We start from the raw sequence: 26,264 nt of genomic DNA on the forward strand, positions 1-26,264 counted from the left end.
GGAGGGCTTCACCGTGAGACCCACAAGCTGCAAAGAGTTTGGATTTTGACGCTTGTTGACAAATTCTGCTAGGGGACACCGGTTCTGAAGGATGCTGCCAGTTCCTCCCCCTCCTCCACTATCAATTACTTTGATGAAAAATACTACCCTCAGCCATAAATCTGGCGTTAATCACAGCCACGCACTGCAATTACCAAACCCAAACGAACTCCTAATTACCAGTGAGCTTTGTGAAAGTTACTTGGTAAATCAGACACCCGTTTCCAAGAATAACAGGGCAGAAGCTTCCTAATAAAAGTTATAAACACTTTGCAAAAAATCCTACTGATCTGAGAGACTACATGAAGACGTAAGTCGGGACTCAGGCACATAGATTAAGATTTTATTTATTGAAGTATTACCCTTTCTTGAGATTAAAATGCTTCTTCTCAAAAAGAAATAGAACTTTAATTATAAAATTTGTTTATACTGAAACATAAGAGCATGATACTGCCAATAAATTTACATGTTCATGTAACTTTTCTTACACATCTATTTCCCTTATATTAAGTATTTAATGATCTGACTCAGTATGCACAAACATTTTTGAAGTATTTGGTCAAGGGCTTTTTTTTTTATATGATATGCAGAGAATGCTTTTTATTAAAAACCAACAACGCAAGTTATTTTAGCAAATAAAAAATGCAGTCATGATTTTTAGCTTAGCAAATCGCCATAAACTAAACCTAGAATGATTTTGGGCCACCGTACATGTCAGATATCAAATACAAGGTCGTCGTCTCCCATAACATGAAGTTTAATGACGTTACGTTTATTTGCACTCAGGCACTGACATTTTTTTCCAGAGTTTTCAATTCAGTTTATAATTAAAGACGTTCTCTATACAAACTATGTATTATTTCACGACAACATGACAAAATGCATCAAGTATGTACATCATACCTTAGCGTGACTGAGCTACTTAACCACGTTTTAGGTAAATGCAACCTTTTTTTATTGAAGTATGAGAAACTCAAAAAAAGACCAAGAAAATTGGCAAAACAGCAAGCAACGTGTTCCTGTGTTGTTTCAACTTCAAATTAAATGCTTACCTGAAATCTTTTAGTTCTTGCTTTGTACTGCTTTCATCTCTTTTGTTTTCCGCTGCCTCTGCATTTGCTGCCTGCTGTAGGCTTCGTGTAATAGGTCCACCAATCCTCTCTCTAGATTTTATAGTGAATCTGTCTGCCTTTTTCTTACTTGCCACAGCAGATCTACTTGGCAAAACAGCTTTATTATTCCTTTGTATTCTGACGTGCAATTTCCGGGATGCTTTGCTTGAGATTCCAGAAGAATTGTTCTTAGCGACCACCTTAGTTTTTTTCCCATCAACGTGGGACATTTTGGACACTCTTACAGGACTAGAGTTCCTCAACGACGAAGATGAATTTGGCTTTTTAGATCGAATGGGAGGTACAAATTTAACATTTTGTTTTGATTTGAAGGATGCAGAGGGCAGTTGGATTTGTGCAGGTCCTGAGGTTCGTGCTCTTGTCTTGCCCAAGTGAGGCTGCATGCTTTGCATTTTGATTTCTGCATCTGCCGTTCGCCTACGCTGGTTGCCGCCCTTTTCACTGCTCGCAGGTGAAGAAGAACTTGCACTTTTTTTTGAAAAATTCTTTTTAGAGGAGGGAGAGATGGGTTTTTTGGGACAGCTATACGACGCGTGTTTATTCAAACTTCCAATATAAGTAAACTCTCTGTTACAGTAGGGGCAGATGTGAGAATCTGACTCGGCTGGATTATTTTTCAATTCTGCCTTCTGCTGGGCAGATTTCTTCTTCTGCAAGATAGCTTTCTGGACAAGCTGGTTTTTCTTTTTCAATGCACTTATTTTTAGTTTATTTGAGGACATTTTGCTAATCTCAACATTGAAATTAAGTCTTTTAGGCTGACCCATCCGTCTGAAGGCATTCTTTCCAGGGCCAGCTATAACAACCATGCCATTCTTAGGCTGCACTGTCTGTTTCAGCGGTACTGGATTTTTTTTAGGTGTGTACCTCTTTTTATCACTGGCAGATGCACAGGCCAATATGTGTTTGTGTAACTCAGGCATGTTATCAACACTCTTCCCACATTTTGTGCATCGAATGGCAGTAGTAAAAGTCTGTGGAATATTGTGGGTAGTGAAGTTTGTTGCAGTAACTCCAATACCCATAGGATTACGATGGTGATACTGAAATGGAGGTGGTTTAAAGCTTGGGTAGTGTTGATTGAGGCCCATACGAACATCTGGATCTTTAGATTTTACGCCAGAAGCCATTATTTTTATAGTAGTATAAAGCTCTTCGGAGGAATCATTTAGATCTTCATCTTCCTCCTCTTTAGAAGGTTCCAAAGAATCTTCTGGCAGGCTCTGCATGTGCTCCACGTTCGCCTTACTGGGGTCAGTAAAATTCTGGGGTCTCAAAGTCCCACTTTCAAACTCATGATGTGTGCACTCTTTGTCTGGATGGAGATCCCGCTGATGCTGTTGCAAATTGCACAAAAAAGCAAATTCCTTTTTACAGACGGAGCAAACAAAGATATTTCCTACTCCATGAAGCAGAAAGCGATGTTCCGACAAGTCTGTTTTATCCCTAAAAAGCTGTACACAGAATTCACATTTGAAGGGCCATTCTTCAGCATGAATGGATAAATGCTTCGTTAGGTCTTTAATAGAAAGAAAAGGTGATTCACAAACATTGCACACAAAGCTTTTATTGAATGTTTCCTGCACTACTCCTGATTCACTTGAAGTATGAGGATCTTCTCTTGTTTTCTGTTGTTCATTTTCAGCTTCTTCCTGTTTTATTATCGGGAGAGTATTTTCAAGATTATCAGCAGAAGAAACAACAGAAGAAACTACAGAAAGAGGAGGTGGAGATGGAGATGATGAAGATGAAGAGGAGGAGAAAGAGGAGGAAGAGGAGGAGGAAGACGAGGAAGAGAGCGTAGGAGGACCAGGTGAAGCAGCAGAAATAAGAGGTTCAACAGAAGGAACAGGAGATGGAGAAGGAGAAACCGTAGGTGAAAGAACTGGTAGCGGGGACTGGGTAGTAGTGTTAGAGAGTGGTGACGGACAAGAAGAAGTGTTGGTGGCACTGGCAGACACATCTGGAATTGATAACGGCATTGTTGGAAGAAGGGGAGGAGGTGATGTAGCAACTGTTAACACAGGCGGGCAGGGCGGTGGGGAAGGAGGATTGGTGGGTGTTAACAAAGGAGGCAGCTGGCACATGGAAGGTACAGCAGATGTCTGCGGCACAGGGGAAACAGAGGAGCTAAGGGGCTGAGTGTCAACAGAAGACGATGCAGATAGACTGGGATCCATGTCAGGTTCCGCCTGAGGCTCCAGGGATTTGCTGGGGCTTGCGCTCCTGTTTACACTGAGTGTGCTGTCTGTGGCTGCATCCGTTCCATTATACTCGTTCAGCAGAACCTTCTGTAACATGCAAGTGGTTGGTTTCTTCTTTTTAACACCACTACAGGTTGGCTGTGTGGAATTTTCTCTATATTCCCTAATTTCAGCATCGCTGCAAGGCTTCTTATGCACACTTAAATCTAAAACAGATTCCCAGGGAACCTGATTCTTATTTTTGACATCAGACCTTTGTTTCACACCACTAGATAAATCCAGTGGCTGCTGGTTGCACACATTGCCAAAAGTCGGAGCTGCTGTCCAGTCTTTTGATATTTTATAGTCTTCAAAGCAAAGAGGGCTCAAAGTCTCTTTTTCCTCCCTTCCAGTCAAGCTCCAAGCAGGTGAGTTGCTGTGGCTTTCTAACTTTGGCATTTTTGAACTCCGAATATTATCATTCCACACAGTTTTTCCCTCACCTGATTTGACAAAGTCTCGAAGTACTGGACTGTGCTGCGGAGAACTGGGAGGAGAGCTGGTCCTCCTTTTAAATCTACTGGATACTGGAGGCAAAATAGGCGATGATGTAACAGAAGGTCCTAGTTTAGGGATTTCACTTGGCGCAGTTATCTTCTTACTGTCCTGTGTCTGAAGAAGCTGTTTTAATTTTGATGACAAATAAACACCTTTTTCTTTATGAAAAGATAAGCTTTCTGTTGAAATGCTAAGAGGAAGATTTAAAGAGCTAGTAGGAGTTACAGGTTCTGGGTCGATTTCAGTTTTTATTTTTGGTACAAGAGGAGGGCTGGCAGTTCTCCTCTTTTTGGATTCACTGCTCCCACTGCTAGAGGGTTCCTTAGCAGGTTCATTCACATGAGTCTGTGTAACCTTTATATTTGAGGAAATTTCCACCGTGACCGGACTGATTATACAATTTAGTCCATATAAGTCTGCAGAGTTGGACTCCATCTGAATCACATCACAGTTGCTAGTGCTGCTGTTGGACTGAATTTTACCATCAATGTAATAATTTAAATTTTCAGAGATATTGCTGGAAATATCCATAATATAGACGTCATCTACTTCACCTTCCTCTTCTATTTCTGTACTTGCTATATATACACTCTGGACTGGCGGGGCCTGCTCTGTCTGAAGCGGTGGCTCTTCAGTAAAGAATCCTTTTCTTCTGACACCTTTGGGAATAAGATGACGCTCATGAACCCTACGCTGATGTCTCCGCATGTTCGTGTGAGTTCCAAAAACCTTTTTGCAGTATTTGCATGGATGCAATTCTTTGGGCTCCTTATTTTCCTCAGCAAAAGTGGAGTTTGACATTTCTTGGGAAACTTTCTCAGAATCCAAAACAACAGAGTCTTGCACAAGACTGGAAACGTTCAGGTCATCTTTAAGACCATCATCCACAATTACTTGGTTATCAGCAACATTATCCAAGTGTTGTGATGACGTTAGTGTTAAGAACGGTTTCCTTTTCGGCCCTGCCTCGTGGCGTCGCTCATGTCTTCGCCTGTTTATCTGAGTACCAAAGGCTTTCCCACAATATCGACACTTGAAAGCGTGGTTAACAGTAGATATATGGATGTGCATGTGGCGTTCAAGTCCTTGCTTTGTTGTAAACTTCCTCTCACAATGCTGACAGGGAAACATGAACGTTTCCTGAACATCACCATTTGATTCACCTCTCGCTTTTGGAATTTTCACAACAAGTTTTTTCTTTGGAGAGCTTTCTGGAGAGTCTTCTGACGTACTCTTTTGCTCTTCCATAGAGTCTAACTTTTCTTCACATATCAAAGGCATTTCAGCATTTTCTTTAGGCAGATTGGTATCTTCTATCTCCTCTTCATCTTCCTCTTCTTCATCTTCCTCGTCTTCATCATCATCTAAATCATCTGACACACAGTTTATTGCTTCTCCGTGTTTCTCTTCAGTCACCATTTGTGGTTCACTGGTAGGACTGGGGATCATCAGCTTTGGAAGTACATCTTGATTTACCATTTCCTGAATCACAGCTGTTTGTTCCAGGGACAGTACAGCAGAAACAGAAGGCGTTTCATCTTCCTCTTTATGACCTGAAACACAAAGTATGAAAAGAAAAGCATGAGACATTTTTACCAGACACTTCAAAGTATGCTACACCTTTCCTCTACCTTTTCCTCTAACGCAACATATCCAACATTTATGACTCAACACAGTACCACTACTTCTCACTGTTGTGATTCAGTACTGAGAGTAAAACTGTGTTCAGAAATTTCCTTTCTGGAACTTCAGCAAAATGTAGGCAACTGCCTATACTTAGAGAATCTTTGGACTGAACATTGTGGCCAAGAAACCCAAAACAGCCTGAAAAGTACCAGAACATTTCAAGGTAGACTTCAGAACATTTAAAGAAACCTCAAAAAACTTCCACTGACTTTTCTTACAGCAAATAAGTGTCAGGAAAGTACTGCAATACATATAGATAAAGCACATAGGAAGCCCGTCAAGCAAATTTTGGACTTCGACCATTTTCCCTGAATTATTAACAATAAAACAATCTGGATTTGTACTGTAATGCATAGCAAGGTGTACCTTGTATCTGGCACAGTACTTTCCATTCTTTATATCAGATTTTCTATTAGCTATTGCCTGAACAGCTATTTCCTACACTCCTGAATCAGAGCCTGCATGCATCTCTTTTATTGGTGTCAACGGATTCTTTATTCACACCTCTGCACCCTAGTCTTACTTATCTGCTGACAGATATATCCATTGCTAAAGAAAATAACTTTGCTGCCAATTCACACAACGTTGCATAAGTGGTTACATGTATAGAGCAAGAAGCTCCTCTACCTTCCCTAGCTGTGGCATAAGACACCTGGAACAGTGGTGCACATGTTGTGCAAGCAGAAGGGACAACCGAGTGAAGGAATGGACGAGTTTGGGTCAAAAGAAGTTCAAGGAAAGAAGCCTGAAAGAAATCAGTACCTATACAGAGCTTTAAACATTATTGGTTACACAGCAGTGGCAAGTTTTACATTCTTGTAAAACAGACAAAAAACTATATATTTAAAATATCTTTCAGGCATTTTTACACAAATACTATGTGAAAAAAGCCAAGCCAATTTATAAACAACCTTTGCAGACAATCTTCAGGACAAACAGCACGCTTAGCGAGTCGGTGCATTAATACTGTATTTTTTTTCCCTTGACCCTGACTTCTGTTAAATAGCAATAAAGAATGACTGTATAACCAAGCTCCAAAAACATTATTTTAGAATAAGGACTCTTCCCTACTATTCAAAGGAGTTTGGATTTATGTCTAAATTTTACAGTAGACTAATTTTTCCTGTTGTCAGAGTTGCATGTCTAATGACACACTTCTGATACTCAAGTTCCTTATTAATAAAAAAGTCTGGGCAAACAGCATAAACACGTTCACTTTGCTACACTAACATAACACACTGACATACTAAACAAGACAAAAAGTGTCCTTCAATTCAAAAAGCTAGTTAGAAGGAAAAAAATAAAATACTTGAGAACTCACCCTCTTTAGAATCCCTCATATCTGCAGAAGTAGAATCCAAATCAGCCTTTTTCTGTTTTGTATCCGCTGCCTTCTTTCCCTTGTTTTTCCCTTCCTGAGTCTTCTTCTTTCCTGGGGAGAAAAAATCCAACATTTATTATTCCTGTTCAGCAATTTTTATTTTTCACATTTGAGTGGCAGAATTAAAACACTCATCTTTGGAATATAACACACTTCTGTAGAAATGCTATTTTCCTGATGAATACACATGACAGACGAGTAAAAAGGACAGCATTCAGATAAAGCAGTAAGTCTCTAGAGCCTAGAAGAAATTAAAAGATAACAATGAGTTTCTAAAAACCTAAGACTCCAAAATACTTTACTCACTTTCAAAGTCAGAATAAACTGTAACAGAAATGTATTGTCCGGAGTTAACCAGCTCACATCATGCAGTTACCCAATACCTTCATACGGCTATTAAATTACTGTATCTCATACAAGTATACGGAAAATACGAAATTTCTTCATATACTATTAATCCTTACTGTTAATTAGAAGACCTTATGAAGCAGAAACCTATAGAGGCTTCTCTACTTGTATGAACATTCTGAATAACGATTTGAAGCGAGTTATAATAAAAGCAGTGAAGTAATAACATTATGAGAAGACTAAAAGCAGCATGATCTTGACCAACAAGGCAAAGACAGTAAAACCAAATTAGATGGAACTGGGTAACAGTAAAATATAAAGGTATTTCATCATGTCCACTCACACAAACCAGTTTTCTAATGCTTTCTGTAAGCAAAATTAAGAAGCACGTATTAGTTGCACAGGGTGATGAACACAATGAAGATGATTAGGGCAAAATGGCATTATGTGAAGACCTGATCAGTGACACAAGATGTAAAGACATTGAAAAATTCATTTACCAGTGCACTACAAAGTTATACTGCTATTTTTTCCCCAATAATCTTAAAGACTCAGTCCTATAATATATCGAAATTATGATTAAGGACTGTGTAATAACAAATGAAACTTCAAGGCCTTCCAACTCAGTTCATTGCAAAGACCGTATTCTCCATACATAATGGCTATTTTACACACAACACTGCGGTTGAGACACCAGTCTCCTCTGAAACGTCACACTTCTACACACCACCTCTTAGGAACGAGAATTGTCCAGAAGCAGCAATCCAAATTCCTCCTTTGCTCTCTCTAACACACAAAATGCTGCTTTTTAACATACTGACCCTTCCCTCTAGTCAGAAGTGTGCATCATAGCCTTAAATCCATTTCTTACTTAGAAACACATTCTTCCAACTCTCAATCCTGTCAACAAGTTCGTCCTTTTTTTCCTCAAAAATATTTTTCACATCTTGAGCCAAAAAACTGAAATGCCTTTTAAAAAATGTTCCCCTATTCAAACTGAAAATTTCCAAGTATGCACCCCCTCCAACAGAACAGATTAGAGACAGATCAGCTTTAAAAGGAAGTGCTTGTTTTTATTTGAACATTCTATTCTATATAAATAATTACCTGTATTTCATCTCAAGGAGCTCAGATTTCATAGGCTCTCCCCAAATTCCCATGTGTTTCAGTTTCATGTACATAACTATCCTTTTTATACTTTCTTATTCCAATTTAACAGGTTTTTGTCTGAGAAGCTGACAATAGTCACTCAGAATGCATTTTTGTCACCTTTGGAAAATACACATGTACCCTTCCTAAAGTGAACTAGCAATTATCTCATAACATCCTCAAATATAACAACAATCCCTGTGTCTAAACCTGCCATAATGAACCACCACTGGTTTATTTGACAATATTCAATTGTATTTTACACCAAACACCTGTAAGTTGTCAGAAGATTTAGCATATATTTTGGTGTTCACACAGGCATAAGGAGTTCAAATGCCCATCTTTACCTGACAGGCTACTGAATGTCCAATTTGAACACAATTTTTTATTATCAGCACCTCTAATGTTTGTAATTACAACTGGTAGTACCAAGATCTGACTATGAAGGATTGCAAACAAGTTCCCAGAAATGTCTGCCAAGCCACCCGAAATCCCTCTTTGAAATGTACAGTAACACAATCAACAAACAGTTCCATTCCTAGGTAAGAGGTCTCAATGTAAAATTTCAGTACATTCCTAGAGAACCAACCATGCATCCAAATACATCTCAGGAGCGACGTAACACAACATGTTTAATTGCTAGAACCCTTTCAGGGCTATCAACTTTTTTGCAGACTGCTTGTCATTTGAAGACCAACTTCAATATCTTGACTTAAATGACAAAATTCTAGAGTCATCTCTCACCTCTGCAGGTAAGACTGGAAACAAGAGGGAAAAGATTGGTCCACAGGCCCCTCTCATCTACGCCGAACTTGGCCACGGTTAGAGACATTAGTTTACTAGATGGTGCAGCGTATGACGGTATTGCAGATGAAGTCACTGGGCAATTCTACAATCTAATTCTACAGCAGCACTGAGTTTCAGCATAATGACAGGTTACTGTAAAACCCTTCAAACCAAAAACCAATTAATTCTTTCTTATAACAAGATTAGAAATATATTGCGCTCTTTAAAGTGTGAGGTGAAGTATGTAAAGGCAACAACAAAAAAAATCCCTCATAAGTGCTAAAGCATTCATAGGTTTTCCAAAGTGTTGTCTATTTATAGAATAAAAAATTGTAATACCTCAAATCCAAACATAATCTAGGATGTCACTAGAATATCAGGATTTGTACCCAAAATTTAGTTACTTAAGTCTCATACTTCCTTATGCTATTGATGGAAAGAAGATCATTTGCAAGTTCTCTCACCACCCTCCTAAAAAAAAAGATGCAACCTGCTCACGATGCAACCTGCTCACTGATACAGCTGGAAAAGTTTCAAGTTCTTGGCCTTTAAGTATAAATGCATTTGAAGAGAAGATTCATGTAGCACCTACTTGCCCTTACTCAGAATAGCGAGCAAAACTGCTTGCGCACATACATAATTTAACATGCATCAGATCAATTTCTGACACATATCAACTAGAGACACCAACCAATTTTTGATGTTTTCCTTTTACCAGCTTTAGTTTGTTCATTTTCCAGGCTTCTTTGTCAGGGTTAAAAGAATCCCCTATACTGAAGCATGGCTATGACTGTCCCAAATGCATCCATTCCACAGCCCTGAATGTTCAATAGCCGATGCCCAGGAAAAGAATTTAAGAATAGAGTAACAGTAAAGCGATACTTCATTGGTGTGCTCTCCCAGCTTTCACGTATCTGGAGATCAGGAACTTCTGAAGATACTTAATAGCTTTTAACAGACTTTCCTCCACAAGTTCTCAAAGTACTTTTTAAATCCATGTAAACCTGAAAGATTTGCATCATTTTCTTCCTGCAGATTTTCAATGAAAAACGCAACCTACTATTTTGATATAAAGGATATCAGTGAGTAGCCCAAAGTCTCTCTGTCCCGTTTAAGATGTCAAGAACTAACAGAAGCCTGCAGGAGGGGGAAAGTGCCTCAGAATACAGAACCTGGTGGAAGCCTGAGTATAAGTACACACGTGCACTTACCATCAGGTTCCTGAAGGGTCCTACATGGCTGCTACTGCCAGCTGGATCCTCCACTTGGTCTAAACAAGAAAGATACAGGAATGAAACACAGGGAAAGTGAAATGGAAACAATGACAAAAGAATAAATGAAGGGCAGAAGTTAATATATGTGTATGTGCATTAAAAGAATTGCAAAAGAAAGATGCAAAGGAAAATGAATGAAAGAAATAGATGGAAAGTAGCTACTGGTCTATAGTGACAAAGATCAAAAGGGGAATGCATCAATTGTCTTGCAACTTCGTTTTTAAATATGGTTCCTTTTTCTTCCCTTTCCTTCACTTATGGCGCAGAGAGGTCAGCACAAGCATTATCTGCCTTTACACCTTTACAATACTTGTATAACATTTAGCACAAACATTGCAACAGGCACAGAAGATCGCATGCTACTGCCAATGTCCAGATAATCGGCTGATACTTATGCTATAGTCCCACTTATTTCAGAGGCATTCAGATAAGAGTAAGAATTTAAATAATCTTTACTTGCCCGTACTTCATTTTATTGATCAAACCAAGACATCTCAAAACTACCTACAGTTATCTGTGCTCATATTTTTGCTGTTAACCAAAATACTAATGGAACTGTAAAACCACTGAGTTGCTTCTGGTGGGATGGGATAAGCATACTCAGATGCCAGGAGGGAAAAAGTTAAACACAGTCTTTCCATACACTTGGAGCTGAATTCTATAATTAAATATTGCTAAATTGTAGAAGATGCTATTATCTTTAATAACCTGTAAGTGCAGCACCAAACATGTTCTGTTAAGATCATAAAGCAAGAACACTCACATCTGATCTCAAACACTGTTTTGATCACTTACAAGAAATACCAAAGACAGAGACTTGCCTCCCTAAAAATCTTGGGTTAATGAGGGAAAAGTATTACTGGTATGAGTTTCCGGTATTCCTTTGAAATTTGTAGTCAATAACTAACTGCAGCCCAGTAACCTATCTACCCCATACCTCATCCGTGCTGTTGCTTAAAAATACTGCAGATACCTTCCCAAATCTCAAGTCCCCTGGAAAACAGTGGAGAAGCTATCTCAGAGAGCCCTTGAAAAGTATTCTCAGAGCACAGATGAGTGCAGCCACCTTGAAAGGGTATGGCTAAAGGGAAAAGGACAAATTTACATCTTACACTCTGACAAACAGTGATCACCACACAGCTTCAGGATGTGAATTACAGTGTAATAATATAAACCTGCTAGTCAAAATCCCTTTGGGAGTGGTTCAGATTAGGGAAAGTCTGCATCAATCCCACGCAGTAGTTGCTACTATTCTATAAATCAACTTTTTATTTCTTTTTTCCTCCTATTGAAAAAAAAAATATCAGTATTTTGGCATCGGAGAGAATGAAATAAAGATTAAGTGCATATATAAGCTAAAAAAATCCTTACAGAAAATTCAGCAGAAGACAACTGCATGACCATTTCCACATCATTCTGAGTAATGAATCCTAAAATACTGATGCAACTTCATTTTTAATTTGAGAAACAGTTTGCTGTGTACCAGAATTCCTCTGTTCCTGTATCCAGAATAGTGCTAGATGTCATGCTTTTCAAAGTAAAGTCCTTAAACCTTCAGGCATCTGTAAAAACCTGGCTAGTTGTTTGTTCTGGAAGACAGGCTAGAAAAAATTAATGCCTTCCACACACAAAAAAGCCATAACCAAAATAACAGCATAAATGGCTCCAAAAAATTAAACCCAAGTTGTGCTGGCTGGAGGAGCGTGAAAAAAATGCAGAAATATGTTGCAGTGACTTCTTAGAATCTTGTCCAACTGTGAATGTCACAGCATATAAATGTTAAAGACCCTACATACTTAATAAATGGAATTGATTAAACAGTAAAGTAACTAAGCACCAAAAAAGTATTGAATTCAAAATGCTCATTATGAAGATGTGAATACTAAGGCTGTTCTTTTTACATTTTCCTCTGTTCACATTTAAGTGTCTTCATTTTGCTTTTTATTTTTTTAATTCTACCATTAGCCACAGTTCATTACACAGTGAAATCATGTTTACAAACCCTTTCATTATTATCTACCAGCACCTGCTCAGACAGCAAAGCCAAATCACAAACCACTTGGCTAAATAAACGGCAACATACCTATGTGTTCAGAGCTGCTTACAGTCTCTGGGAACAGCGAAGAACTCTTAACATCTAGGGAAAGCTGGTAGGTAGGACATGCCTTATATATATATATAAATATATGTATATGAGGATTATTCGTGTAATCATGGGGATTACAGAAATTTGCTGAAAACATGACCTCGAACCCACAAGGTTCTGCAAATACTTTATTTCAAGATCTAAGCCAACAGCCACATTTCAAAGCATATACGGCAGTTCATTGCATAGTTATTTATTTTTGAAGAGGGGCTGCATGTTAAGCACTGCAGACTTACATCTCCATCATATTACTGCGGCAAAGAATATTTGACTCCCAGCACCCACCACCTCACAGCCTATGGTACTTAAACCATTCTTCAACTGCTGTCCAAAGTTCCAAGTGATCTAGAATAGGTGAGGTTATTCCACTACATTGTTCAAAATGTCACACTGCAAGTTAGTGGAGAAAGAGGAAGCAAGAGTAAAAATAGTAGGGGTAAGTCACAAAGCTAGTAAATATTAGGCTAGGAATAGAAAAGATGACAACCTTGAAAGAAAACACCTCAACAATTCTGCTTTATTAAAACAAAATTACTTAAGTATTATGACATCAACTCACAATATTTCTTACATAATATTACTGTTAATACAACAACATACCAAAGTTGCTTTTAACTACTTGTATTTAAATATTGCTTTGAAACTTGATTAGAGCAAGTGTAGCTGAAAAACTCTGAAGTGTACTTCTGAACACACACACACACACACACACACACTATTACCTGGGGAGGGAATGTCTTTTGAACTCAAAAGCTTCCAACTTAAATGAAACCACTGCCCACCAAATGCTTTGGGGAAAAATGCTCTTGTACCGGCAAGAAAAATTACTGCAGAACCCAACAGGATGCCTCCCGAGGCTCAGTTATTCAAGTGCTGCCACAGAACAGCTTTGGTGGTAGATTTTTTTCTTCCACAGACCGAAATGGTATGAGTCAAGCCAGAAAAAAGTTTTTATTTTTATGTTATGGTTAGTGTAAGATCTGCTACACTAGGAGCATTTTCCAGTTCAGCTAGAGATGCATCCCACTTGCTGGTGTACACGCACACATAAAACCCTTTCTAACACCCTCTGACAAAATTCTTCCCCTAAGTAGGAAGGTACCTATCCCTCCGATTCAAAAACACAGACTAAGTACGACAATGTTAACCGACTTTTCCATTTTTGAGACTAAATCTTTCTAAAAGTGAACATTAAAAAAATATGTAAAAAGGATGCAAAAGCAGCACATTTTTATTCACATTCCAGCAATTCTAAGGGTGAAATTCAAGTCACACAAGGCACAGCTCAATTTTTGAAATAAACATCTAATTAAAGGGGATGTCAATTAATGATACTGTGTATGTAGCCATTCAGATTTAAGAGGCCTATTTCAACAATGCTGTCAAGCATGTATGAAAACATGCAGAAAAAGTCAACATTTTAATGCCTTTATTACCATGTTTTCCTCAATCCACCATTATTATAAATAATTGGCGGGGCATTTTTCTTGCAATACCATTATAAAGTTGTATCTGATACAACTAGTTTATGTCAGCATAATTTTAGGTACTGTTAAGCAAATGAAACACTAAAATTGACATGAGCTGTTTCACAGTGTACAAAAATTATCACAACGTGATTTTTAACTTCTGACTGCTGAGAAACATGAGAATAATTTAGAGCTACAGAAGACCTTAGTTCTGCAGTGTCAAAACCAAATATATCAAAGAATTTTAAAGGCAGAGAGGCACAATACATGTAGCTATAATCTTTGGAAAAAAATTGGTAAATCTTGAAAATTATCTATAGCCAAAGTCCCATCCCTGTATAATAAAACTGGACCTTCAGCCCGTGTTGGCCTCCCCATTCTCTGCTGGATTGCTTCCTCCCACAGCTGGAGGCTCATGTTATCTGTCAGGCCTTGTGCTTCGCACAACCCCGCCACTGTTCTTACGACAAAGCCTCGGCAGGGCACTGCACTTGAACTGCTTGCCATCGCCGTGTAATTGAAACGCCAAGGGCTGACCACCCTTGTCCTGGGGCAGCTCTCCACATCCTTTCAGCGCAGGCTGGTAGGAGAGGCACACGGTCCGTCCTGCAACAGGCTCACATCTGTCAAGTGATACTGAAGGTCTCCAGGAGGGATCTTTCAAAAGCAAAAGTTATAGAAGCAAGGTCTCTGAAGAGAAACTGCATTGTTTTAGACAATATATTTTCCCTCGCTATAATTCCAAACTCAATAACCAGTACTACTATTACTGTTTGAAGACCACAAAGAGCAGCAGCAGAGATAAACGGCTGCTTGACATCAAGAATAAAAGCAAACACAGCAAGCAAAGGTTCTTCCGTAATTTTTTCCAGCAGAACTTGCATCTCCTCTTCCTTAAAAAGACACTTTCAAGCTTACACAGTAGAAGCAGGAAAAAGAGGAACAGAATAAGCATGGAAGAAAAACTTCACAGTAACTCTATTAATATCAAACTGCCTGTTGTGTAAACATATTGCTACACATTAACCATCACTTCACATACAAACAGTAGCATTTTAATCACTGCATTTTCCAGCCAGATTATAAATGTTGCAATAAAGTCTCGCCTTGGGAAGATATTTCAATACACCTGAAGACAGATGCACATACACCTAACTTGGTACGTGTATTAAAATACATTTGTACCAAGCACTAAATATCCATTCTGCAGAAGGGAAATAGAGCAATGCATTTACAGAGATTGTTAACATGACATTTGCATAACAGACAAACTTGTTGCCATGGAAAGTGTAAGAAAATTCTGAGCTGGGCTATTTAAAACACCAATTTCTGCAAGTGTTTGGCAAAGTCTCCACTTTAATGATAGCACTGAAGATCATGTTATTGTATCTCACCACAACCTTCGTAAATTATATAATAATCAGTACAAGAAATGTTAGCATGGCATCATAGGGTATGCCATGCCAACATGAAGAAATGAAGCAACAGTTTGGAAGAAGCAAAAGGGAATATATTGCCATTATATGGAGTTCTTCATGAGCCCAGAAAAGCTTAGCTGAAGCTGTTCACAAAATTCAGATGAACAGATTAAAAAAAATGAGGCTGACAAATCCTAGGAGCACAGGAAGCCTATCTGAAATGTGTGGTATTACACCAGTCCACAAAAATTGAAATAGGAATTGTCTCCAGTATTCTTCATACACTTCATGTTTTGTAAAATTAATTCTGTACCATCACCCTCTGTAAAAAAAAGAGGGGCAAAAAGCAGTTTATAATACCTGTTTGCAATAGTATGCCATCCACATTTGCAGCATCTCATTCAAATCCTTAATGTTATGCCTCCTGACTAACATAGTTATATATCAGTGATAGGAAGTCTTAAGTTTATAGACTAGAAGACTTACTCATCCATAACGACTTTTGTAATTGTTAGGTGACATTCTGTACTAAGTATGGCAAACAAACATCCACAGGGTTTAATTCTATGCAATTTCAACCCACACAAGAGCTGTGATGAAACAATTAAGTGTAAATAATTAAACACAGAGCTTTTATCTTAGCAAAATTTAAAAATGTTATTCCAGCCCCATGCCAGTATTTCTAAAACTAAAACAGCAGATACAGAGTACGCAAATATGCAATCAGACTTGCTCTAGAATTTCTCAATCACTCAACGTAGTTGTGTATTTCTACCTCCTACCCTCCCTAATAACACAACCTCCCACCATTCACTACAAATTCCTAGCAAGTTACTTGATAGCTAACCACAGCTACCATCGACACAGCCAACCCATTACAGAAAATATGATAAACATTCTTCTCTGTAGTTATATTCCATTAGCTTTTATTTTGCTAAGTATTAAAACAAAAGAAGCAGCAAAAGAAATGACAGCTGGCATACAGTGTTTCCAGAAATAACTGCTGTTCTCTATATTTAGCCAGTTTTATGTACAATTCAGTTAAAAACAGAGCATCCAATTTTGTATTTAAATACAAAGAATTAGTCAAAGCCTCAGTCTCCACTTGAACAAATATGAGCTTTTACTTGAATCCAGAAAATGTTGCTTCTACATTCACTATAGCTCTCCCTGAAATGTTTTTCTGACCCTGAAATGAAGCTACATTCAGATAATTAACAAGTAACATGCATTTTGACAGCATCGTTTGCAAGATAATGCAAATGAAAGACCTCACATGACTACTTATACCACAAAGTTCAAAGTGATCTCTGTTAGATCAGCCTGCCTTTATCCATAATAAATAACTCAAATATTTGTCATGGCCCTACGGGGATCATTAAACATTTGAGAGGGTTAGATCAAAAAAATAGCTGGGTTTTTTAGCTAAGTTATCTTTAAAGTTAACTACTTAGGACTTTACCTGCCACTTTATTCTGCTGTTTGACAAACGGGGTATGTTCAAATTCCGCAGTGGTCATACCAATGAGTCCACATGCAGACCCAAAAGCTAACGCCCTTCATACACTGCTGATAAAGGTGGTGTTCTGCTATCAAGAGCGATTTTGCTCCACCATGCCAAACAGAACTCTTGAAAGGTTAGTGAAAAGCTGCAATTACATGGAAGACCAAAAATGCACAGTTTATCCAAACGTTTGTCCAGACACAGGCTATGGCTTTACTTGGAGAATGCAGCTGTACAAGGGCTACGATTCCCAGGAAACAGGGCTGCCTTTGTATCTAACCGGAGCACTGGGATTACTGTAACAGGAGTCTCTAACCCTGAGGAAACAGGAGCAAAGCCTCACACAGATGTAGGATCCGGACAGTGCTGCTACCGCCAGATTAAATCTCCCATGGATAAAATTAAACCCCTCAGAATTGCTACAAGGTCACACTCAACATTTTTTTATTTACATTCACTCAAATTGGTCCTCTGTTACTCGTTTTCACCCAACTGAATCCTTTTGTTTACCATACCTACAACATGTCATTTGTCAGAAATTTTCTCTAACAAAACAGTAAAGTATTCTCAGTAAAACCAGCCCCTTCTGTTCTACAATGTATTTCATCCCACTCCTTGGCATACATTTCTTTGTTTTCTTTCCTCCTTTAACCTCTTTATTCTCTTACTTTTCTTCAGTACAACTTGCAGAGGTAATCTTTACTTTGGGGAATTCAATAGGGAAAACACACATAGGGCACACATTTTTATTGATGAAATTTTTTTTAATGTTATCAGCAGCAATCCAGTAGATCTGCAGTAGATTCTTATCTTGCATTTCAAAAAGGGAAAATTACTCTGGAAAACATATTCAGTAGTATTTCCCACAGCACACACTCCCTTATTGCCCTCCTTTTACCAGCACACTCCAAAGTGCCCAGATACCAGTTCTGGCATCCAATGCAAGCTTGCCTTAAACACTATTTTCTTCTGTACGGTTTTAAAGGCTATTATTTACTGCAAGCATAGTATTACTAAGTTCCCTGAGCTTTTTGCTCAGACACTAAGAATAGGGATGAAAACACTGTATGTCAAATGACATGCGCTCATATTTGTACAAGGTAAGGAAAACAACATGATTAACTATTTAAGCAGAGGTGACAAAAATGGAATTACCAACTACCTACTACAGTAAATACATAGTGTGTTTCCATTAGTCCCCATTACAAATATTATAGCACTGTCTGAAGTGGGTCTCCAACCTAACAAGGAACATCTTTAGTTGTTAATAAGCAGCTACTGTCAGGACACATTTGCAGGCATGAAAACTTTGCTTCTCTGCATCTGTTAAATTTGGAAAGCCTCATGTCCTTCCAACTTCAGAGCAACAATCCAAGGTCATATGGCAGAATATCACTGCAGGTCCTTTCTAATATATAAAAGTAGATAAAGGAGGAGGGTAAACATTATGTAAACTCATTATTTTAATATACAATATAGTCCCTGAATCATTTTTATCTGCTGAGAAACTGTGAAAGATTTGCTTAGCTTTCTCTGTGAAACCAAGTGCTTCATTCATTTCAGCTGCAGCCCATTGGTATCTTAGAGAAATGCTTTTCAGCCTTCTCTGATAACAGAGGATATACTGAATTATATTTCCAAAGGAACTCCAACTGTAATGCTCCAGTTGCCCAATCAGTGCATTTCAAGATGTAGAAAAGAGTACTAGAGGACAACAGCAACAGTTGGCACTCATGTTAACAGAGCCAACAACAGAAGTTACTACATTTATAGTTTGCCCCAAACCAGACGACAGCAAACTGGTATCTGCTTAATTTATGAAATGAAGAAAGGTCAATAGGCTCATAAAGTCACTACAGGGAATGGCAACTTCCTCCATTTTTCAAATAAAGTGAAAACAAATCCCATTCAGAGCACAAATGTATTTGTCTTCTGCTCAGTTAGCTGCAGCATTCAAGATTAACCTGTTTAGATCAAATTCGACTTCAAAGTTGTAAAGTTTTTTTAAACACATCTTTTCATAGCATAAAAAGTCAAATAAAACGGAATACAAAAATAAAACACCACTGAAAAGTAACTTGGACATTTTCATTTGTAGGCAAGGAACCAGAAAAAACATAGCTCTGGTATACGAGAGTGGACAGACTGGAGGCTGACACTTAACAGTTAAGGATTTGGTAGCTGCGAGCGAAGTTTCGGCACAAAGTCCACTTTGCTTTTGCAATCCTTGACAAGGGTCCGTAAGATCTCAAACACTGGACTCTACCTGCAACTTGAAATAGAACACTCTACAGAAAGTCAATTTTTTACTTAACTCGCTGAAACTTAGCATGACCTACTCCTTGGTAAAAGCCCAAGACAACTCCAAGATTTGGCAGCAATATCACACATTTCCATTTCAGAATATGACTCTATGGCAAAGGCGTGTATTTTAACATTCTGATACAAACTTACCACTAAAGATAGGTCAGCTATCATTGCAGTTGAGCTGCTTGACACCAGAGCTTACCACCCAGTCACTTATTTCCAATTTTACTGGCAGCAACATAAAGAAGTTCGCATTGGACCTGGCTCTGAATAAGGGCAATGCATGAGAAAATCTACCAAAATTTATATCAATTAGGTCACTTTCAGAAACACTAGGTCTTTCCCATTCAACAATCAAATTGTTTCTTACGAATTGCCAAATAAAACAAGATTCATATTTGACTAGACTCAAACAAGGCATCTGGCTCTCAATGCAAGTTAGAATAGATGTGTATCTGACTACCCATTTCCATGGCATTTTGCAGTAATAATAATCAAGATGATAGATTTTCAGCTATTATAATACCCTCACTAGAGTAACTTTATGTCAATCATCACATTAATAATACTGCCTCTTTGAAGTTCTAAAGCATTAATCATAGTCTATCCAACACTCTTGCAGAACTCTGATAGAAAGCATGACAACAAAATTAACTCTTAACAGCAACCCTGGTAAGCTCATAAGTGCTTCTGAAGGTTTCATCCTTAATAACTTACATGCACTGGTGATCCAAATAAATATTGTGCTTGCTTAGTCCAGGGGAAAAAGTTTATAAAAGGTAAGTAAATATTTGCTAGTGAGTATCTGACAGTCAGACATTATCTAATTTCTTAGCTACAAATGTTAAAATACCAATGAGTCTTATTTCAATAACTGTGAAACCCAAGTAAAAACTTAGACTGCTATAACATTTCCTTGAGGAACTTTACACAGCAAGTGTAGGCCAGTGAGAATTTTTCAGAACAAAGTCATTCCTGTCAATCTGTGTAAGGCTCTTAGCAGGAATAACAAAACAAATTTGAAGGTTTGACAGATTAAAAAAGATTAAATACACTCTGGTCTGACAACTCTTTTTCCTTTTTTTTTAATTTGGAAAATGTACTAAATAGTTAACAAGTGGAATATAAAATTACTTTGGTATTTTGCAGTTTCGTAATCCGGTGACATCAGAATTTCAGAGACACTTTACAAACATGAATTACCTTACAAAGTAAGGAGATCTCACAATTAAATAAAACAGCTCTCAGCTACACACACACAAATGGGGTCTGCATCTCTTCCCATAAATAAAGCAGCTATCAAAACTTTGTATGCACGTACTTGAAGTTAAGTTAAACGTGCTTGTTTATCACTGCATAATAAATTGCACAGGGCATCCGTAGACAGGCCCTCAGTGCAAGACGCTCCCTGTAAACAATTCAAGTAAAATAAATGGTCCATGCAAAATTATGGTAAATTGCAATAAAAACAAGCACTAAAAAAGTTTAGTACCATTAACGTTACAGAATCAATATGAATAATATTGTTCAAATGGTTTTGAAAAGATGAAGCATAAGAAGAAAACATCTAGAGAAAGGCAGTAAAAATGATTAAGACATATGGAAGAGTCTCATTACAAAGAGAATTTAGAGCCTTCACTAAATTAAGACATGATTCAAGCTACAAGTAAATAAAATAAGAATGCACTGAAAGTCAATCATTGCCTTTACCTTGTATCCACTGTAAAAGCCAGAGTCTCCAATTAAAAAACAAAAAATGAAGTAGGAAATTGCATACGAGGGTAAGGAAACCTTAGAAAGAGCAACAGTGTCTGGTAAATCCTTGACTTGATGTGAGACAACACAAAGAAATTTAAGAAAGGACTATTCATATGAATAAAGGTCATCCAGATTTCAGTGAGACAGCAAACCCAAATACTTTAATACAGGTAAGACAGGGAGTAACTCATTGAGTTTGCTCTCTTGTATGCTATAAGCAACAGGACAATTCTAAATCACAAAATATGTCACTTAAGGGAATAAAAGAAAGAAGCACTTGTTTCACTCTGCAAAACAGTGTCTATTCTCCTATTCTGCAGGAATTCATCCCCTCCTATTTTTTAACATAGCCAAATGAATTTATCTCAAAGCTCTTCCCTAAAATAATAATCATCAGATTTTCTCTGCATCTTCTACACATAGGCATTTAAACAGTTTTGTGATTCAGAAGAGAACATTCTAAGAAAGTTTCGGAAAAATCCTAATACAATAAAAGATTTCTACAAGGAAAGTAATATTTCAATAGAAACTTCATAACTTTTAGCTTATTTCCAGGAAAATTAAAAAAGTATTTTCCTAAGAAAGGAGGAGAACTATTTCAAAACACACTAGCTTTATTTAAAAAAACTAGCAGTGGAATACCAAGCTTTTCTTCCAGGTCACTCACTGTTTCAAAGGTAACCCTGATCAATAGAAAAAAATTCATTAAAACTGGAAAGCTGTCTGGTGCCTTATTTCACTTCCCACTGTAGGTTATGTAACTGAAGACAGCATTAGCAAATTTGCTAGGAAATGCTGCAACTGTGGTCTAGATGTATTTAATTTTAACTTGGAAAAAATAGTATAAGGAAGTATGGCTGAAAAAGCAAAAGCATAAAGAAAAACATGAAACACTTTAGAATTTGAATAACCAAATAACTCAATGAAAATACTTTTATTATGTTAAATAAATATATACATTTGCTCTAACCAGAACTACGTTAGCAGCTAGAAACACGCCAACTTGTTTAAATCATGAAGGCCATATTGTTATTTTAAGGACAAAACCACACAGAGATAAAGTAACAGAGTATGCAAGGTGCTGCTTGTAGTACTTGTTTTAACAGAGATCTGATAATCAGCACCGAGTCCTTACACTGCGTTACCGACCCTCTTCAGGCCCTTTGCTAAATCCTTCTTGTAAGAAGTTCTGCTTTCTTAGTGGCATCACCGGTCAGATGCTGGCGTAGACAAAGCTGGGTCCCGTACTGCAAACGTCAGGACCTCTGATCCCACTGCCAGTACCAATACGTACCACGACACCCCAAGCCCAGTGACAGTCCCACACTGCCAGGAGAGCACTGAGAGCACCTGTGGATTGCCAGCACCAGCTGCACATGGGGAAACTTTTAGGGGAGTGTATACACAATAGCACATCTGAGGCTTCTGAAGAAGAAACAAACCTTACAGCTTTCCCTAACCTTATAATTAGAGCACATAAGTAAACAAGTTTCCCAATGTTCAAACAAATAGGATACAACCTGACTAAAGCAAAAACACCGATGTTTTTTAATAACTTAAGAAATATCTGAATGTGCTAAGGCCCCGTATTTCCAAAAATTTATTCTGAGAAATAGGGAGTTTAAGGGGTCAATACATGCAATTTAGTGCTGAATTTTATTTTTTTACCTCTGAAATGAAGGCTTATCTTCTCCTATTCTTAAACCCGTAGGCAGGAGCAAGGCTGGAATGAATCATACCAATTTCACTCTGCTGTTCAGGAAAGCTCAGAGCAGCAGCTATCATAGGAACTGGGGGCGTTGCTGTAGAAGTGAAGATGGGCATTTAAAGTAATACAAGTCTCCTATTCAAAGGGCCCCATTTATGAGGGATAAAAGAAAATTTCTGCTGGTTAGAAGACCTCAAATACATTAGATATTCACCAGACAGAAGCTGCCGTAAGAGATGCAGTTCCCTTGACATCCCAAATGCAGCTTTTTAACTGGAGTTACATAATTCTTCTCGTAAATCAGTGTGATTTTCGGAAATCAAAGTAATCTTCATTTTAAGGTTTTGTTCCAGATAATCTCGTTGACCTTCTCCTTCCTCCCCTGTCTTTTCCCAGTCATTGGCTAGGAAATTTTGAAGCCTACCCAAGTTTCTCATTAAATCTATTGGAAAGAGAGCTTACGTAAGAGTCATTTCACATTCTCCTTGCTACAAACGTACAACTTACAGAACTTTAACATCCTTCTCTAAGCTACATTCCAATTGATACACAATCATTTTTCTCACAAGCTCTTTTCTGTTTGGAAATAAACTTTTAAACTTATTCCAAGTGCAAATCTAACTAATAAATTCATGTAACTTACAAAACAGACAATCAGGGCATCATTTGGCCATGATTTCCATTTGTGATGACATCCAGATGGCAATCCAAGGCCTACCTTTTGTAAACAGGATGCATATTTATGTGACTGTCAAATACAGCTAATTATTTGGAACTAAGTAAGAATGCCTATGAAAGTATTAACAAAAAACCTGCAAGGATTTCTACCATCACAGAATTTAGCCTGCTTTTTTCATCTTTACATTCCCTTTTCTCCGGCAGCAATTTGACACTGTTTCAGCAATAGTTAGGCTTATAGACAAAAGAAACCCAGTGTAAATTTTATTATGACAGCATTTATTTAGAATCTGTGAAGCAGAAGCCTAAAGTTGCACTTTGCATTCAGACTGATGTAAAACAAGGCATAATAATTATTTATTACAGATAATTGATTCATAATTCACCCACCTTAATCTCACACTATCTCTAGGACAGTACTATTTACTAAGAGTTACCCTATAGTTCATGCTCTCCCTGAAATCTGATAAGAACTATGAGAAATAGCAACACTATGATAGCAGTAGAGCCATTTAAGGTAGTAAAGTTTTAAAAGATTTATTAGCAATGGTTTGAGACTTTAAAACTGTGCTACAATAAATAATCACCAGGGGCTGTCCAAGACATAGGTGAAACTGATTCAGGTACTTTGCCTGCTCTACAATAGAGGATTCTATTTTAAGAGGTGACACAACTGGATTTTTTAAGAGGTCATTTGGTTTCATGACAGACTCCCACTCAAGTTGCCTTATGCAGCATGTGCTTTCCGTAAAATGAAATTACAGACTTCCCCCCCGCCCCGATCTTGACAGCCTGACTTTGTACAGAGAGAAGATATGAAAGAGGCACATGCAGTATTCATTCCAGACAATAGTACGAATTATGCACTGGGGTTTGCTGCCTAGATAAAGCATTAAGTGAAACACAGCTAAGACAAATACACTGGTTCCACACTGTTTAGCTACCATAGAGATAAATAAGCACAGGAGGAGTAAAACAGTGCCCTCTTCTCCCTCCCCCCAAAAAAGGTTTGGTTTTTTTAAAAGGTATTATTCACAAGCAAGTAGCAGAGCAAACTTTTATCCTGTGTAACATCAGTCTCTTTCTTTCTCGGAGAACAGACTTTTGATCTGCCACATAATCCATAACAGAAACCGCCTAGATTATACTAGCATTGTTTGATTACACTTTGGAGCCTACTTAGCACCTTAAAGCAGATTATAGCCTGATAAAACCACTGGATATTTTTTATGTATGAGCATCCTATTTTTTTTTTTAAATACTTTTATTTAGTTAGTGAAAAGTTACTTTTGAAAGGAAGACTGAGTCTGAAGCCAGAGACTCCAAAAGTGTTGTTCTTGAAGGAACCACTCATCTTCAATATTACTGCTTACTACTACTACGTTACTACTATCATATATAAAGGAAGAAACATCCTGATGAGGGAAAAAAGAATGTCCGCACTACTCCTCTAATGGACACATGAATTCAACTGCAAAGTGAAAGCCAAGCTGTTCTCTGTTTTCCCTTAGAAAGGGAATTAATGACAAATCTTGTGCTCATGCATTTGATTTGAACAAATTTTCCTACAAGCTTGGCAGGCAGGGCAGAAGCATATTAACTACAACTTGAGAGAAGCAGATGATAAACGCTTAACAAATAAATGAAATTCCAGAAAATGCAAAAGCAACATAGAATCTATTACATCATTTTTCTGCTAGTCACTGACCATGCACCAGCTGCTGGCTCTTAACCATGCAGCAATCATGTCAAACATAACAGGGGTTGGCTCTGAAAAATTTTTGATGCTACCCATGTTGACCAAGTTGATTTCTTCTTTGGGGTGGTTGTATCCCCCCCAATACCCTTTTATCCTACTGAATTTCTTTCTAAATCTCAAATGCACTCATCACCTTAGCAACAACACGCAATGTTTCAATGCATAAAAATAAACTAGTAAGACCTGCCTCTTTTCCTCAAGGACTCCTAAGCTGCTGTGCATGATAAAAGAAAGATGGAAAGGATTTACTCCAGCTATGAAAACCTATGACCAAGCCAGGCAGCAACTACTGAACATTAATACCTGAGAGATGTAAAGTATTTTGAATGCAGGCTACAAGAACAAAAAGATGCCAGGCATTGAACTGCTGAAGAAGTTGTGCAAGTAAAGAGCAGGCGAGTTTTGAGAAACACAACTGAGGCATAACCAAGATCCCACCTTCTGCCAACATGTTAGAGAAGACTGGGACATAGAGAATGCCAGGTGCCTTCCTAAATATGCTCTAAAGGAGATTATGAACCTTGTGTCAGTAATCACTTGCAAACAGAGGTCAGATCAAGGTCAAGGAAAACAGTTCAATCTGTACTTTGTGTCCACCCTAGCCTTGGTCAGCTGCTGATTCTTAAATGCCATCTCAACCTTACAAATTTAGTAAGGCCTACCTCTTATGGTAAGGCAGTCTGAATCGACAGCGTGTAAGGAATTGTTCAGAAATAAAAGAGTATTCCTACTGCAATATGAAAAGTTTTACAATCATGAAAGTCTTGACTGATCCGGCAAAACACATCACATTTTTAATACCAGCGAAATGGTCACCTCTTCTGATATAATCAGACTTCATTAAATAAGTTGCAGAAACAAGACTCTTTGTCAAATGTTAGCTATCTTAACTGTCCAAGGGCAAGGCCTAAGATGCATTAAAAATTCAAGAGGGTATTTGTTTTACTGAATACAGAATAATTATGAGCTATTTAATAACT

At 37.8% G+C, this 26,264-nt stretch overlaps 1 protein-coding gene across 3 annotated transcripts in view; it reads right to left on the bottom strand.

Annotated features, from left to right (window-relative positions):
* PRDM2 (PR/SET domain 2) overlaps positions 1–26,264 on the bottom strand; it is a 62,583-nt gene that overhangs the window by 13,806 nt on the left and 22,513 nt on the right. For 2 of the 3 annotated variants that reach the window (XM_059829939.1, XM_059829940.1), the window contains exons 6-7: positions 6,921–7,031; positions 1,092–5,466 (exon numbers count right to left, since the gene is read on the bottom strand). In XM_059829939.1, the coding sequence (XP_059685922.1) occupies positions 1,092–5,466; positions 6,921–7,031 (4,486 nt within the window). Of the gene's footprint in view, positions 1–1,091; positions 5,467–6,920; positions 7,032–10,474; positions 10,504–26,264 lie in introns of those variants that run through there. The other variant, XM_059829941.1, reaches the window with a different exon arrangement.

Source organism: Gavia stellata, chromosome 27 (assembly GCF_030936135.1).
Source record: "Gavia stellata isolate bGavSte3 chromosome 27, bGavSte3.hap2, whole genome shotgun sequence".
Taxonomy (NCBI): Eukaryota; Metazoa; Chordata; class Aves; order Gaviiformes; family Gaviidae; genus Gavia; species Gavia stellata.